This window comes from Lotus japonicus, chromosome 5 (assembly GCF_012489685.1).
Source record: "Lotus japonicus ecotype B-129 chromosome 5, LjGifu_v1.2".
Classification (NCBI taxonomy): domain Eukaryota; kingdom Viridiplantae; phylum Streptophyta; class Magnoliopsida; order Fabales; family Fabaceae; genus Lotus; species Lotus japonicus.
The window spans coordinates 23,626,908-23,640,105 of NC_080045.1; the positions used below are offsets into that span (position 1 = coordinate 23,626,908).

At 35.2% G+C, this 13,198-nt stretch overlaps 1 protein-coding gene across 1 annotated transcript; it reads right to left on the reverse strand.

Annotated features, from left to right (window-relative positions):
- Positions 1 to 5,405: 5,405 nt before the first annotated feature.
- LOC130719334 (uncharacterized) lies at positions 5,406 to 7,864 on the reverse strand. Its single transcript, XM_057569959.1, has 5 exons — positions 7,701 to 7,864; positions 7,508 to 7,601; positions 6,740 to 6,931; positions 6,237 to 6,290; positions 5,406 to 5,447 (listed from the first exon to the last, which is right to left on the reverse strand). Exons 1-5 carry the CDS (start codon positions 7,862 to 7,864, stop codon positions 5,406 to 5,408), a joined length of 546 nt encoding a protein of 181 aa, XP_057425942.1.
- Positions 7,865 to 13,198: the final 5,334 nt, after the last annotated feature.

Sequence of the window (13,198 nt, forward strand, 5' to 3'; positions counted from 1 at the left end):
AATACAATGACATATTTACTAAAACATACAATTTTAATGAGTAAAACACTTATTGTTATCATTATCTTCCTTTTATGTTTCAATGTTTCATCTTACTTATAGACATTAATTGGATAATTCTGCAATTTAAGTTTGGGTCGCCCTTTACGGTTAATGTGGAGCTTGTGGGTGTGATCTCCAACGCAATCTTGCATAAAATATAAACAAATAATTCATACAAAAAGGTACGAATAAGGTATATAATATATGTTGCTCAAATGTTGATTAACTGAATTAGTACCCAACCTTAGAGAAAGAAAAAATAGGATTGGTGGTTTCTTAAGAATAGTGAAATCCAAACTCACGAATAAGAAGTAGTAGATACTTGTGCATGTAATATTTATTTATTTTTATTATTTATATATTAATGAAATTTCAATTATATATTCAACTTAAATTCAAGATGATGGAAAAGTATATAATTTTATTAGTTGAAGAAAAAAACACAATTGGTAAAAATATTAGGCTTAATTCCAGTTTGGGTCCCTGATGTTTCAGAAATGTGCGATTTGCGTCCCTCGTGTTTAAAACGTGCGGTCAAGCTCCCTGACGTTTCTAAAGCGTGCGATCGAAGCCCTTCCGTCCATATCCATTTGGTTCCGTCTGTTGACCAAACAGAGCTTCGTCCACGTGTAATAAAACAAACGAATTTACTCCCTGATCTTTCATTTTTGTGCAATTTGCCTCCCTAATGTTTAAAACGAGCGAATTTACTCCCTCATGTTTCTATAAAATTTAAAATAAAACAATTAATTAAAAAACTAAATAATATCAGAATATAACTAAATATAAATTATAAAAAATCCAAATCAGCTCATCTTTTTCACCTGTAATCTCACTCTCTTCACCATAGCCATAACCACCAAGGTCTACCATATACAACCAACCCCAAACCACCACTTCTTCCTTCTGAACTCACTATCTTCTTCTTCTCCTTTAGATCTGAACATCTATTCTCCATTACAAAACCCACATCTGCAAAATCGACATCAATTTTTTCTGTTCAAATCCCTAAATCCCAACTCTCACAACTTCAATGAGGACATCATCTTTAAACATGTAGAACGCCACTCCCAGTATGCTCACAAGGAACGCTATCACCTCCTACAAATCCCCTAGTCCCACCCTCCTTTCTAGGTTTCGTTGCTTTGATGATTTATGGGTTTTCTGGGTAGTAACTGATGGCTTGCTGCAAATCTGGATGTGGCTCTAAGGTTTTGCAATGGACACGAATTTCAGCCAGAGAGGGCAACGATGATTCTGAAAGATGAATGGGTGGCTAAATCTGATGAAATGAAAATGGCTTATCCCTCTCTAAATTTTATGGGGTTTTACCTCCTCCCATCTTCTGGATTTCTGGTTTCTTGCATTATTTATGTGTTTTTTGTTTGTGTTGGATCTGTTTTTTCATGAAAGATAGAGATAAATGTGTGTGTTTGAAAATGGAAGATGAACTAGGGAGAAAATTGTTATTACTATTCTTGATAAAGGTGTTGTTTTGTTAACGAACATGAATTGAAGATTCAATTTTTTTTCTTGAATTGTTGTTGATTTGAATCTGTTTCAGGTTTTGTTACTTTGATAATGAATGATTTGTTTTCATTCAAGATTAATGATATTTTTTTTTCTAAAACAAATTAATGATCTTTTTTTGTTACAATCTGTTAAATATTTTTTTTTGAAATTCTGTTTTTAAACATTAGGGAGGCAAATTGCACAAAGATGAAAGATCAGGGAGTAAATTCGCTCGTTTTATTACACGTGGATGCAGCTCCGTTTGGTCAACAGACGAAACCAAATGGATATGGACGGAAGGGCTTCGATCGCACATTTTAGAAACGTCAGGGAGCTTGACCGCACGTTTTAAACACGGGGGACGCAAATCGCACATTTCTGAAACATCAGGGACCCAAACTGGAATTAAGCCAAAATATTATTAGACTATCCATCGAATTTATTCATTTTTTTGCCACATAAAAAATTCGGGCTTATTCATTGAAAACGTGATATCTTATCAAATTAAATTAAATTAATTAATAATTAGAAAACAATTTGAATATAATATTAAAGATGCATAAACAGCCATATGACCTACTTAAAATACAACTAATCAAAGATAACAGCTCAAAAAAATCAAAATCCTTAGAAATCTAAACCACCAGTAATACAAAAATCCTTTAAGATGTAAACCACCCCTTTAACTCACAAGATGTAAACCACCCCTCTAGGGTGGCAGAGCATGTAACTATGGTTGTATTGGTGGCAGTTCTAAGGGAATTTATAGAGTAGTGCCCCAAAGCTGCACATGAAGGGAGTTTATATCAACAGGAGCTCATTCCTTTCACCTAAATCTAGAACATAAAGAGTAGTGAATAACAAAATCATTTCAGAAAAATTGGCAGTAGAGGCCTAATAAATTCTACATCTACATTTCATTTATGAGTATAAGCCCTCACGTTTAAGTGATGTAATAACAAATAGACACATGTCCTAAATCAATTCATAACTCAAGCTTCTATTCTTCGTAATTCAAATTTCATGTTTCTAACAACATCAAGTAAAAAAAAATGTCATATCAGCCGATATGAATTGTAACTACTGTCTCAAATCCTGCCATAAACTGTATAATGATTTCTCCACAGATGCCCAATTTTTTTTTTAAAAAAAACTGAGTTTTAAAGTAGTTATAACTGACTGAAAAATGAAATAAAAGAAAGAAATTTATGTGCCTGAGAGGAAGAAACAAAAATGAGTACTATGTTTACCAAGAGAATATGGTTATGACTTATCACACAAAATGCTGCCTAGACAGCTGAAATCTTAATACTAAAGTGGCATAAAAGCAAGCTCATCTAGTCATAAGTTTCTATGACAACATACATTAACAAACTCCATGAAGGTATTGCAAGTTTTCAAATGAACAGTTGAACCAGCAAGATGTGGAAATGACCCAGCTGGTCTATGATATTCCAAAGGATGAGATGTAAGTGGTGAGCCATTGGAAGGAGAACTCAAACGATAATACTCACTTGTAATTTGTAGAGGTCTATGATTATGTTGCTAATAATTGGTAAAATACAATCAGCTATAACTATCATCACCAAATACCAGGTACAAACAGCTATATGTTCTAATTAAACTACAAACTTTAGCCCATTGAAGATTATCATTCAAGTCCTTTTAATCCTCTTGCCCAGAGAAAGATGTATCTCTTGTCTCATAATTATCAACTTCACTAAGACCCCAAATACTAAAAGTAATTAAGAAAATCTTAACAGTTTCCACTCAAGATGAACACATCTCTCACAGAAACAATAATATTAGAAGAAAACACAAGATAAAAGTCCAACTGAAGAAAGAGAACATTCACTATCAAAACATAGAAAAAATAATGAAGGTAGGAAAAATTAAACTCAGTCAAGCAGATTGAAAAAACTAAATTAGCAGAGGAAGGAAGAAGAGCAGCCAGCCACCTCATTGCAAACAAAATCGCAAACAAACCATGATAAGCATATGTATTCTATAAACCAAGGCAAAACATTGATATGTAAAATTGCTCATGTAAAAGGGGGAAACCCATGAAATTCCTAACCTCTTAGGTTGATCCCTTTTGGTAGAAAATAAACCAACTTGTAAGGATACATCATCAACTCGTACTTGCAAATCAAGACCAAAATCTCATTTAGATCCATGAGTAAAGTGAAATGGTTTCAAAATTCCTCTGTGCTAATTGATATAAAGAGGTAGGTATAGTGAAGAAACATTGCAAGATTCATGAATTCTAAAGCCTAGTGAGCAATGGGTATTTTGGCTTCATGTTTAATATATAGCATGTAGTTAACAAAAGTAGCTTATAAATCTGAATTCAAGCAATCAACATCAGCACAACAATGCTTGTCTTCACAATTGAAAACAGTAAAGTAACATTTAACACCAAAATGTGTTTGTCGTCTAATAAAGATTAAAATATATTTCCTATTTGCACTTGTATTTGTAGTAACATTGTGTGTGATCTACATGTATTTGTAAGAGCTAAATTAGTTGGAATACATTCAATACCAGCCACAACAAAGTGATTAAAATATACGGTAAATTAGCTACTGTGGTGTAAATACTTGTGCGAGTTTTTCTGAGAGTATTCGTTATAATTAGAGACTCATATAAATTATAAAAAGTCTAGGCAGCAGTCAAATTGCCTCACTTATATTTAATTATTATCTCTATTTTAATGCATAAGCTTAGCTAAAAAGGGACATATCTAAGTCTACAAAAATAAATAAAAATATCCATGAATAGAAGTATCCTTCCAGGATTGCAACTGCATTTCCAAAACCAGTAGAGTCTGTATTAAGGGTTAAGCCGTTATAACATAATTGATTTATATTACACATGGCGAGATGATAAAGTCTCAGTATTTTAAAACAACTTTGAGTCTTTGACAAACTATTCAATAAATAAATACAGCTTTATGCATGATTTCAGATTTAACAGATGTTGAAAAAATGGGGCACTGGCTAAAATGCCCTATATAGTTTAGGCATAAGGGCCATGGATTCTGAAAACTTTTCCTAAGAACACGCCATTTTAATCAGCACGTTTTTCACATCGTTAACCTATGTGGAGAGTAAGGAGTAAAACATACAAGCAACTAACTTACTTTTGGTTGTCTACCACGTATGAAAATGTTGAACTACCACCCTTGGATACCTGAAAAGAAAAAAACAATAAACTTTCAGGTCAGAAAATGATAACTGATTAGGAAAGAAATGCAAAACAATCAGACTTTAACTTTCACTACAATTCTTTATCAATAGACAATTTAAAAAATAAAACTCTATAGGAGCAGAAATAAATAATGAAGTTCAAAAGAAACTAATGAAATACTCGTCTTCCCCGTTTACTTAATCACAATTTAAGGCTCATAATAAGTGCATATGACACATACTCGAGGAAGGAGGTTTTTCCATTGAGCTTACAAAAGAGTCTATCTGGTTTGGGCTGGCATAAGAGTGGGATCATGACAATTTCAGTTCTAGCTAGATATTTAGCCTATCATACAAACATGTAATAACTCTTGCAAATACATGTAGATCACACACAATGTTACTACAAATACAAGTGCTAAAAGGAAATATATTTTAATCCTTATTAGATGACAAGCTCAAATATGTAGTGTTGTGCTGATATTGATTAGTTGTGGCAGGTATTGACATATACCATTAAATATCCTCATTTAACAAATATCAATTAGCTATTAACATTTAACACCTTTAGCAACTAATTTAACAGAGGTGAGGTTAGTTAGAATACTTTCAATACCAGCCACTTGTATAATTACTTATCACATAATCTATTTTTTTCTTCTGCTATTTGACTTTAAGCCTCACAACTTCTCTAATCTTCATAACCTGCAAAAAGAAAAAAGGTTCACATATTGTCAAGGCATGCTTTGTAAATCAATGCTTTAAATCATGCACCTTCAAAAGTAAGGCCTAAAATCATCAGGCTCCTTTTCTGTTAGCTGCTCATACATTTACAGAGCCTCATCAACATTGTTTTGCAAAAAAATTGATCTGAGTCATTATCAACCTCACATCTCTCACACTTCCTTCCCCTTCTTACCCTCTTACATTACTTGAATTTGTAGGAGCAAGTTGTTTCTAAAGCTAATACAAAGTGCAGGTTAGTGCCTTTCTTCACTCATTGTTTATCGAGGAGTGAAGAGATCACATAAAAGCTAAACACATTTTAGTTGAAAAATTCAATTCCATCAATAAAATTTATTTGAAGGATCAAATTCCACTTAAATATCAGCAATTAATGACAGACCCTTTTTCACACAACAACATCATATTTAATGTCATTTGAAGGATAAAAATTGAATTAAGAAGATAAAAGATAAACAACATTGTTTTGTTTGCCCGTGATGAAATGTAGAAAAAGAAAAACTGAATTGAATTTGATTTTGTTCACCAATGTGTTGTTTTCATAAGAAGAATTGTAGAAAAGGAAAGTTTGATCAGTGGAATGCAATGAAACACGATCATCATGAACAAAGTTTTATAAATGGACATAGAAATGTACAACATTCAGATATAATTTTTAACTTGTCTATTTAAACAACTTCAGATAAGATCACCAGAATTACCTCCAAAAGTTCTTATGTTTTATGTCTAGTCTGCAGCTCTTCTCTTCACCTTAGCATAATCTTCAGCATTTGTGAACGTAAGTGACAGATTTTCTAGTTCTAACTGCATTATAGAAACCGTATAATTATGAACCTCAAGTTATGAAATATAGATATGTTCTAATGTACTTAAATAAGTATTCTTATCCTGACTTGTAATTTGATTATGCGTATTTGTGGCATTCAGAAACAAAACTGAAATGCAAGTCCTTGTTTTTTTTTGGCCAAGACAAAACTAAATTGTCAAAAAATCTTAATCACCAATAAATACCAGTTAGAGATGTATTTAAGTAACTGATAGAAGAGTACACCAGCTTAATCCTTCTAAATTACCCTCAAAATTAAACACTGAATCCCTGGAGATGAAAACATTATTGAGGACCAAAAGAAAAAGCTAACAAAGATCACCAAAAGTCTGGTTTTGCATTAGTTTTGAATTGTCTACAGTTCGGAGTCTGGTTTCTCTTCACTAATACTTTTTTCCTTCACTCCCACAAGCTTAGTGTCCAATACCAGTGTTGCGCCACCTGGAATAGCCCCATAGCCAAGTTTTGCTGGTATTTTGAGCTTACGCTTCTCACCCAAACACATTCCTAGTAATCCTTGGTCCCACCCATTTATCAGTTGACCACTGCCACGTTCAAATTTGATTGGACTATTTCTTTCAAAGCTAGAATCGAAAACAGTTCCATTAGTGAGTTTTCCCTGATAGTTCAAATGCAAGTCCTTGTTAAACAAAATGATGGTGTATTATAAACTTACAATACATGCAATATATAATGTAGAAAAATAGTCCATTTCCTCTAAACTTTGAAGCTATATGAAAGTGTAAGACAAAACAAAAAATCGTGGCCATGGGGAATATAAAAATAATCAATAGTGGTATAACCCTTGAGCTTGTGTATGGACAACAAAAACCTTAAAAAAAAGACATTTTCAAGTTGTCAGACAAAGAGGAAAGGACAAAACCTCATCAAAAGTCAGAAAGGAAAATCATTTTTTTTCAAACACAACAGGAACCTCATCACAGGTCAGACCAAGAATAAAAAACTGACACACCCAAGCGGTTTCATTTCTAGGTATCAAGCGGTTTCATTTCTGGGTATCAAACCCTAAAAATAATTTTCAAAAGATTTTCCTTTTTCTTTTCGTACTTACAAAATCTCAACAGAAAAAGTTGGAGGAGCAAAACAACATAAAACGAACAAGAAGGAAAGAAAATAAAACCTGACATCAACAAACAAAATGAAAAAGGTAATAAAAATCAAAACTTTAACATACCTTTTCATCGTGGGTTTCGTTCTGGGTACAGATCTGAGGTTCAGGCAATGGGTGTGCATTAAAGGTGGGAGCTTGAGCTTTAATGTCTTGCCGGCTTCATGAAGAAGATGAAGAAATGAAAAAAAAAACCAAAAAAAATTAGAAACCAAGTCTAATCCAAAGAAAAAGAAAACGATGAGGGTTTAGAGCAAACCTTGAAGATATGGTAATGATGGACGGGATCTTCCTTGACTTATCTGAAAGGATGGAAAGGGTGTGGTGGGTGCGAGTCTTCATGGGGGAGGTGATGGACTCAACATCTCGAGTCCTTCTCTTCCTCGTGGTCGCTCTCCTCGGGGTCTTTCCTCTTCCAGACATGGCTTCTTAGGGTTGGTTCTAGGGGGTGTTTTCTGGAGAGAAATGGGTTTCAAAGCGGCTAGACACAATTCTAGAGGTTGCTTATAAAGGTCCATTACGCTAGCTGGCGTGGAGGAGCTAAACGACGTCTGGGTTGATAAACTTGTTCACAACACTGCAGGAATGAGAAGAGATAGGCTAATTGGATGTGATTTGCCCTCTAATCCCAAATCCCAACCCATTTCCACTCATGACTTCCCGCGTACCAACACTGGTTGACCCCCCAAAATTTTCACAATAATAGGGGCATAATAATATTTTCCAGAGAAGACATAGGGGTAGAAAGGGGATAGTAGTGCATTTTATAGGGGCCTAATCGAGAACTCGGGTCATTAAATAGGGGCAGACTCGTGATTTCATATGAAATTTGAAATCAGCCATCATTGTGGTTTAGGGTTTACGTTTCCAATACTAATTTCACTTAAGGCCTTCATCTAATTACCATTTATAATCTTAAAAAACAAAACTAATAGGAAAACAAAATTAATCTGCAATATTTAAATAGTGCATGCAATATTTAAATAGGGAAAAAAATTAGTAAATCCAAAATTATTTTTTCCATTAAATATAATCTGCAATATTTAAATAGGGAAAAAAATTAATGAATCCAAAATTATTTTTTTCCATTACATATAATCTGCAATATTTAAATAGGAAAAAAATTTAGTGCATTCAAATTTTTTTTCCATTAAATATAATCTGCAATATTGAAATTAGGGTTGCTTAAACGATCCCTCGACACTTATGATTCCCACTATGAGATTAGGGTTGCTGAAACGATCCACAGACACTTATGATTCCCACTATGAGATTAGGGTTGCTTAAACGATCCACTGACACTTATGATTCCCACTATGAGATTAGGGTTACTTAAACGATCCCTTGACACTTATGATTCCCACTATGAGATTAGGGTTGCTTAAACGATCTCTCGACACTTATGATTCTCAATATGAGATTAGGGTTGCTTAAACGATCCACCGACACTTATGATTCCCACAATGAGATTAGGGTTGCTTAAACGATCTACCGACACTTATGATTCCCACTCTGAGATTAGGGTTGCTTAAACGATCCCTTTATAAGATCAATATTTGATCATGTAGTACAACTCTATGTTTTGATGATTACATGTTAACTATTGTGTACGAACAATTATGGTACTCTAACGTTGTTTTCTGAGTGTTTATGTGACAGACTCTGATTCTGGTCAATACTCACACTTATCAGAAGCACTATGCCCAAAGAGTAACCTATGCAACGCTTTCGCACTCACTATGTTCTTTTGAACAGTAGTATATGCTTCAGAAGTTCTGAAGTTTACAAGCTCTGATATCGATTCAAATCACTTGAAGTTTTGAAGACCAGAAGTTCTGAAGGTCCAGAAGCTGAGAAGTGAAGACTCTGAAGTCCAACAGTAAGCTGGCTCTGAAGACCAAGTTCTTTCTACTCTGAGGTCCAGAAGCAGAAGTTACGAAGGTTAGAGGATCCAAGCTTCCCTCTGACTCTGATCACCAAGCTTCACAAGGTCCAACATGAAGCGTCGCTCTGATCAGAAGTCAACTAGGATAAAGGTCAAGTCGCTATCCAAGTAGAAAAGCAATTGTACTATCCTGACGACCTTACCTAAGACGTTCAACCACTGCAGAATCTGGAAGTTACAGATTTGCCCTCCAACGTTTGCAATCCATGCAACGGGATATAACCCTAATCCTTGGAGTATATAAAGAGGCTGAAGATGAAAGATGCCGCCTAAGAAACCTTGTTCAAGCTCAAGCAGTATTAAAATATTCTCTTAGCAATCTTTCTTCAAACCGATCTCATTGTGTTTACCTTAGCTTTCTGAGAAGCATTTCATTGTAAACCCAAACACTCAAACAGTTAGTTTGTTTTTTCCTTAAGGGACCAAGGTTGGTCAGATCCTTGAGAAGACTAAGAGAGTGAATCTTAGTGTTTACTAGTTCATTGTATTGTTAGTCACTGAGCAGGTTGCTAGTGCAGTTGTAACAAACTCTGAATAGTGGATTGCCTTCATTCTAAGAAGGAAGAAATCACCTTAACGGGTGGACTGGATTAGCTTGAGGGATTTATCAAGTGAACCAGGATAAAATCCTTTTGTGCTTTCCTCAACTCTTATCTTAGCACTTTGCATTCTTTGTTTGAGAGATTTGTTAAAATCTCAAGTGGGAAAAGTTTTATCTGAAAACGCTATTCAAACCCCCCCATTCTATCGTTTTTCATACCTTCACCCTCGACACTTATGATTCCCACTATGAGATTAGGGTTGCTTAAACGATCCACCGACACTTATGATTCCCACTATGAGATTAGGGTTTCTTAAACGATCCCTCGACACTTATGATTCCCACTATGAAATTAGGGTTGCTTAAACGATCCCGCGACACTTATGATTCCCACTATGAAATTAGGGTTGCTTAAAAGATCCCGCGACACTTATGATTCCCACTATGAGATTAGGGTTGCTTAAACGATCCACCGACACTTATGATTCCCACTATGAGATTAGGGTTGCTTAAACGATCCACCGACACTTATGATTCCCAGTATGAGATTAGGGTTGCTTAAACGATCCCTCGACACTTATGATTCCCACTATGAGATTAGGGTTGCTTAAACGATCCACCGACACTTATGATTCCCACTATGAGATTAGGATTGCATAAACGATCCCTCGACACTTATGATTTCCACTATGAGATTACGGTTGCTTAAACGATCCACCGACACTTATGATTCCCACTATGAGATTAGGATTGCATAAACAATCCCTCGACACTTATGATTTCCACTATGAGATTACGGTTGCTTAAACGATCCACCGACACTTATGATATCCACTATGAGATTAGGGTTTCTTAAACGATCCACCGACACTTATGATTCCTACTATGAGATTAGGGTTGCTTAAACGATCCCTCGACACTTATGATTCCCACTATGAGATTAGGGTTGCTTAAACGATCCACCGACACTTATGATTCCCACTATGAGATTAGGGTTGCTTAAACGATCCCTCGACACTTATGATTCCCACTATGAGATTAGGGTTTCTTAAACGATTCACCGACATTTATGATTCCCACAATGAGATTAGGGTTGCTTAAACGATCCCTCGACACTTATGATTCCCACTATGAGATTAGGGTTGCTTAAACGATCCACCGACACTTATGATTTCCACTATGAGATTAGGGTTGCATAAACGATCCCTCGACACTTATGATTCCCACTATGAGATTAGAGTTGCTTAAACGATCCACTGACACTTATGATTCCCACTATGAGATTAGGGTTGCTTAAACGATCCCTCGACACTTATGATTCTCACTATGAGATTAGGGTTGCTTAAACGATTCACCGACACTTATGATTCCCACTATGAGATTAGGGTTGCTTAAACGATCCCTCGACACTTATGATTCCCACTATGAGATTAGGGTTGCTTAAACGATCCACCGACACTTATGATTCCCACTATGAGATTAGGGTTGCTTAAACGATCCACCGACACTTATGATTCCCACTATGAGATTAGAGTTGCTTAAACGATCCACCGACACTTATGATTCCCACTATGAGATTAGGGTTGCTTAAACGATTCACCGACACTTATGATTCCCACTATGAGATTAGGGTTGCTTAAACGATCCCTCGACACTTATGATTCCCACTATGAGATTTGGGTTGCTTAAACGATTCACCGACACTTATGATTCCCACAATGAGATTAGGGTTGCTTAAACGATCCACCGACACTTATGATTCCCACTATGAGATTAGGGTTGCTTAAACGATCCACCGACACTTATGATTCCCCCTATGAGATTAGGGTTGAATCTTGTTGGCGACTTTTTTCCCGTAAATTACATTATAATATTTGAACCTTACGTTTCTAATTATATAATATGATTAATCGACAACCAAAACATTAAACCGTAGCCAGCCAACTGGGTCAAATACTTGTGTTTAATACCGTCAGGTCCCGTGTTCGACACTCGTAGTTGTCTCATTTATTTTTTCTTTAGATATTTTCATTTTATTGCATTAACTATAATATTTAAAACGCAATTCAAAAACAACAAATTTCTTTAGCCTATGTGGGAGATGTCAACGCGTTTAGGCCCCATGACTAGGGTTCGAATCTCCACTAATTATCGTCATTTTTCATTTCGCCTTTCTTTATTCTTTTTCTACTTTCAGTAATTAAAAGATAAAAATTAATAATCTGGAATAACTTACATAAATCAATGCCTAGCCGAGTGGTAAATACTATGCGTGTAAATTCTCTAAGGTCCTATAATGACTGAAAAATTGTAAAATTTCCTTTCCTGAAAAATTGTAAAATTTCCTTTCCAACCAAAACATTCATTACAAATCAAGTAGCTAAATAACCCAGTCTCAAATCACCCTAATAATTGTCATAAACAAGAATACATAATACTACCAATTAAACAAGCTATTGGCCATTCATCAAACCAAAAAACAACCGTCAAATTAACAACAGGTCAAAGTGTCTTCATCTGCAACTCCTCCCCAGCTTCATCTGCAACACCATCAATCTTCCTCACTGCTTTGATCAACATCAATGCGTGCGGCTTTGGCCTTCCGCTCAACTTCATTTAAGTAACCCATGAACTGTTGTTACAAAAATAGTAAAGTTACTAAATTAGAATAGATAATCTATGTGGCCAAACTTTTTAATCCCCTTCAAAAACACATTCACATTTACATTTGGAACTTGGGAAGAAGATCCAGGTTCACATATGCGAACTCCAGGGTATGATTTCAAATTTTGAGTTGGTGGAAATTGAGGGAACATAGTGAACCCATTCATGATGTTCATTCCAGGATGATAATACTCCTGAGTCATGGGAGTCATAAAAGGATAAACCAAATCTTGAGAACAAGCTTCATTATCACTCTGGTTCTGTAAATCGCAATAACATCTCAAATTTTCATGGTCATTTTATTACCATACAATCAACTAAGCATAAACGTAAGGATATTTACCTTGCCTTTGCCTTTTGCAGCACCTTAATGTGAGACAACTTCAGGCATACTTGCATTATATGGCAAATCCTCTTCAACCTACAGAGAAATATCAATTTACATCACTTGAAAAGTAAAGTAACTACAAGAAAACATAATAGTTTAAGAACTCAGCATGTATACTTACATCATCAAGGTCCACAGATGAATCACCCATAGCATGTTCTTGAGTACCAACTCCTTGACGTATCTCTGGGCATGTGCGAATTGTATGTCTAGCCATTC

Excerpts from the sequence above, each read along its gene's own strand:
- LOC130719334 (XM_057569959.1), bottom strand. The coding sequence starts at position 7,864 with ATGTCTGGAAGAGGAAAGACCCCGAGGAGAGCGACCACGAGGAAGAGA. Across the intron at positions 7,602-7,700 it reads ATCATTACCATATCTTCAAG|CCGGCAAGACATTAAAGCTC; the intron begins GTTTGCTCTAAA and ends TTCTTCATGAAG. Across the intron at positions 6,932-7,507 it reads ACGAAACCCACGATGAAAAG|GGAAAACTCACTAATGGAAC; the intron begins GTATGTTAAAGT and ends TTGAACTATCAG.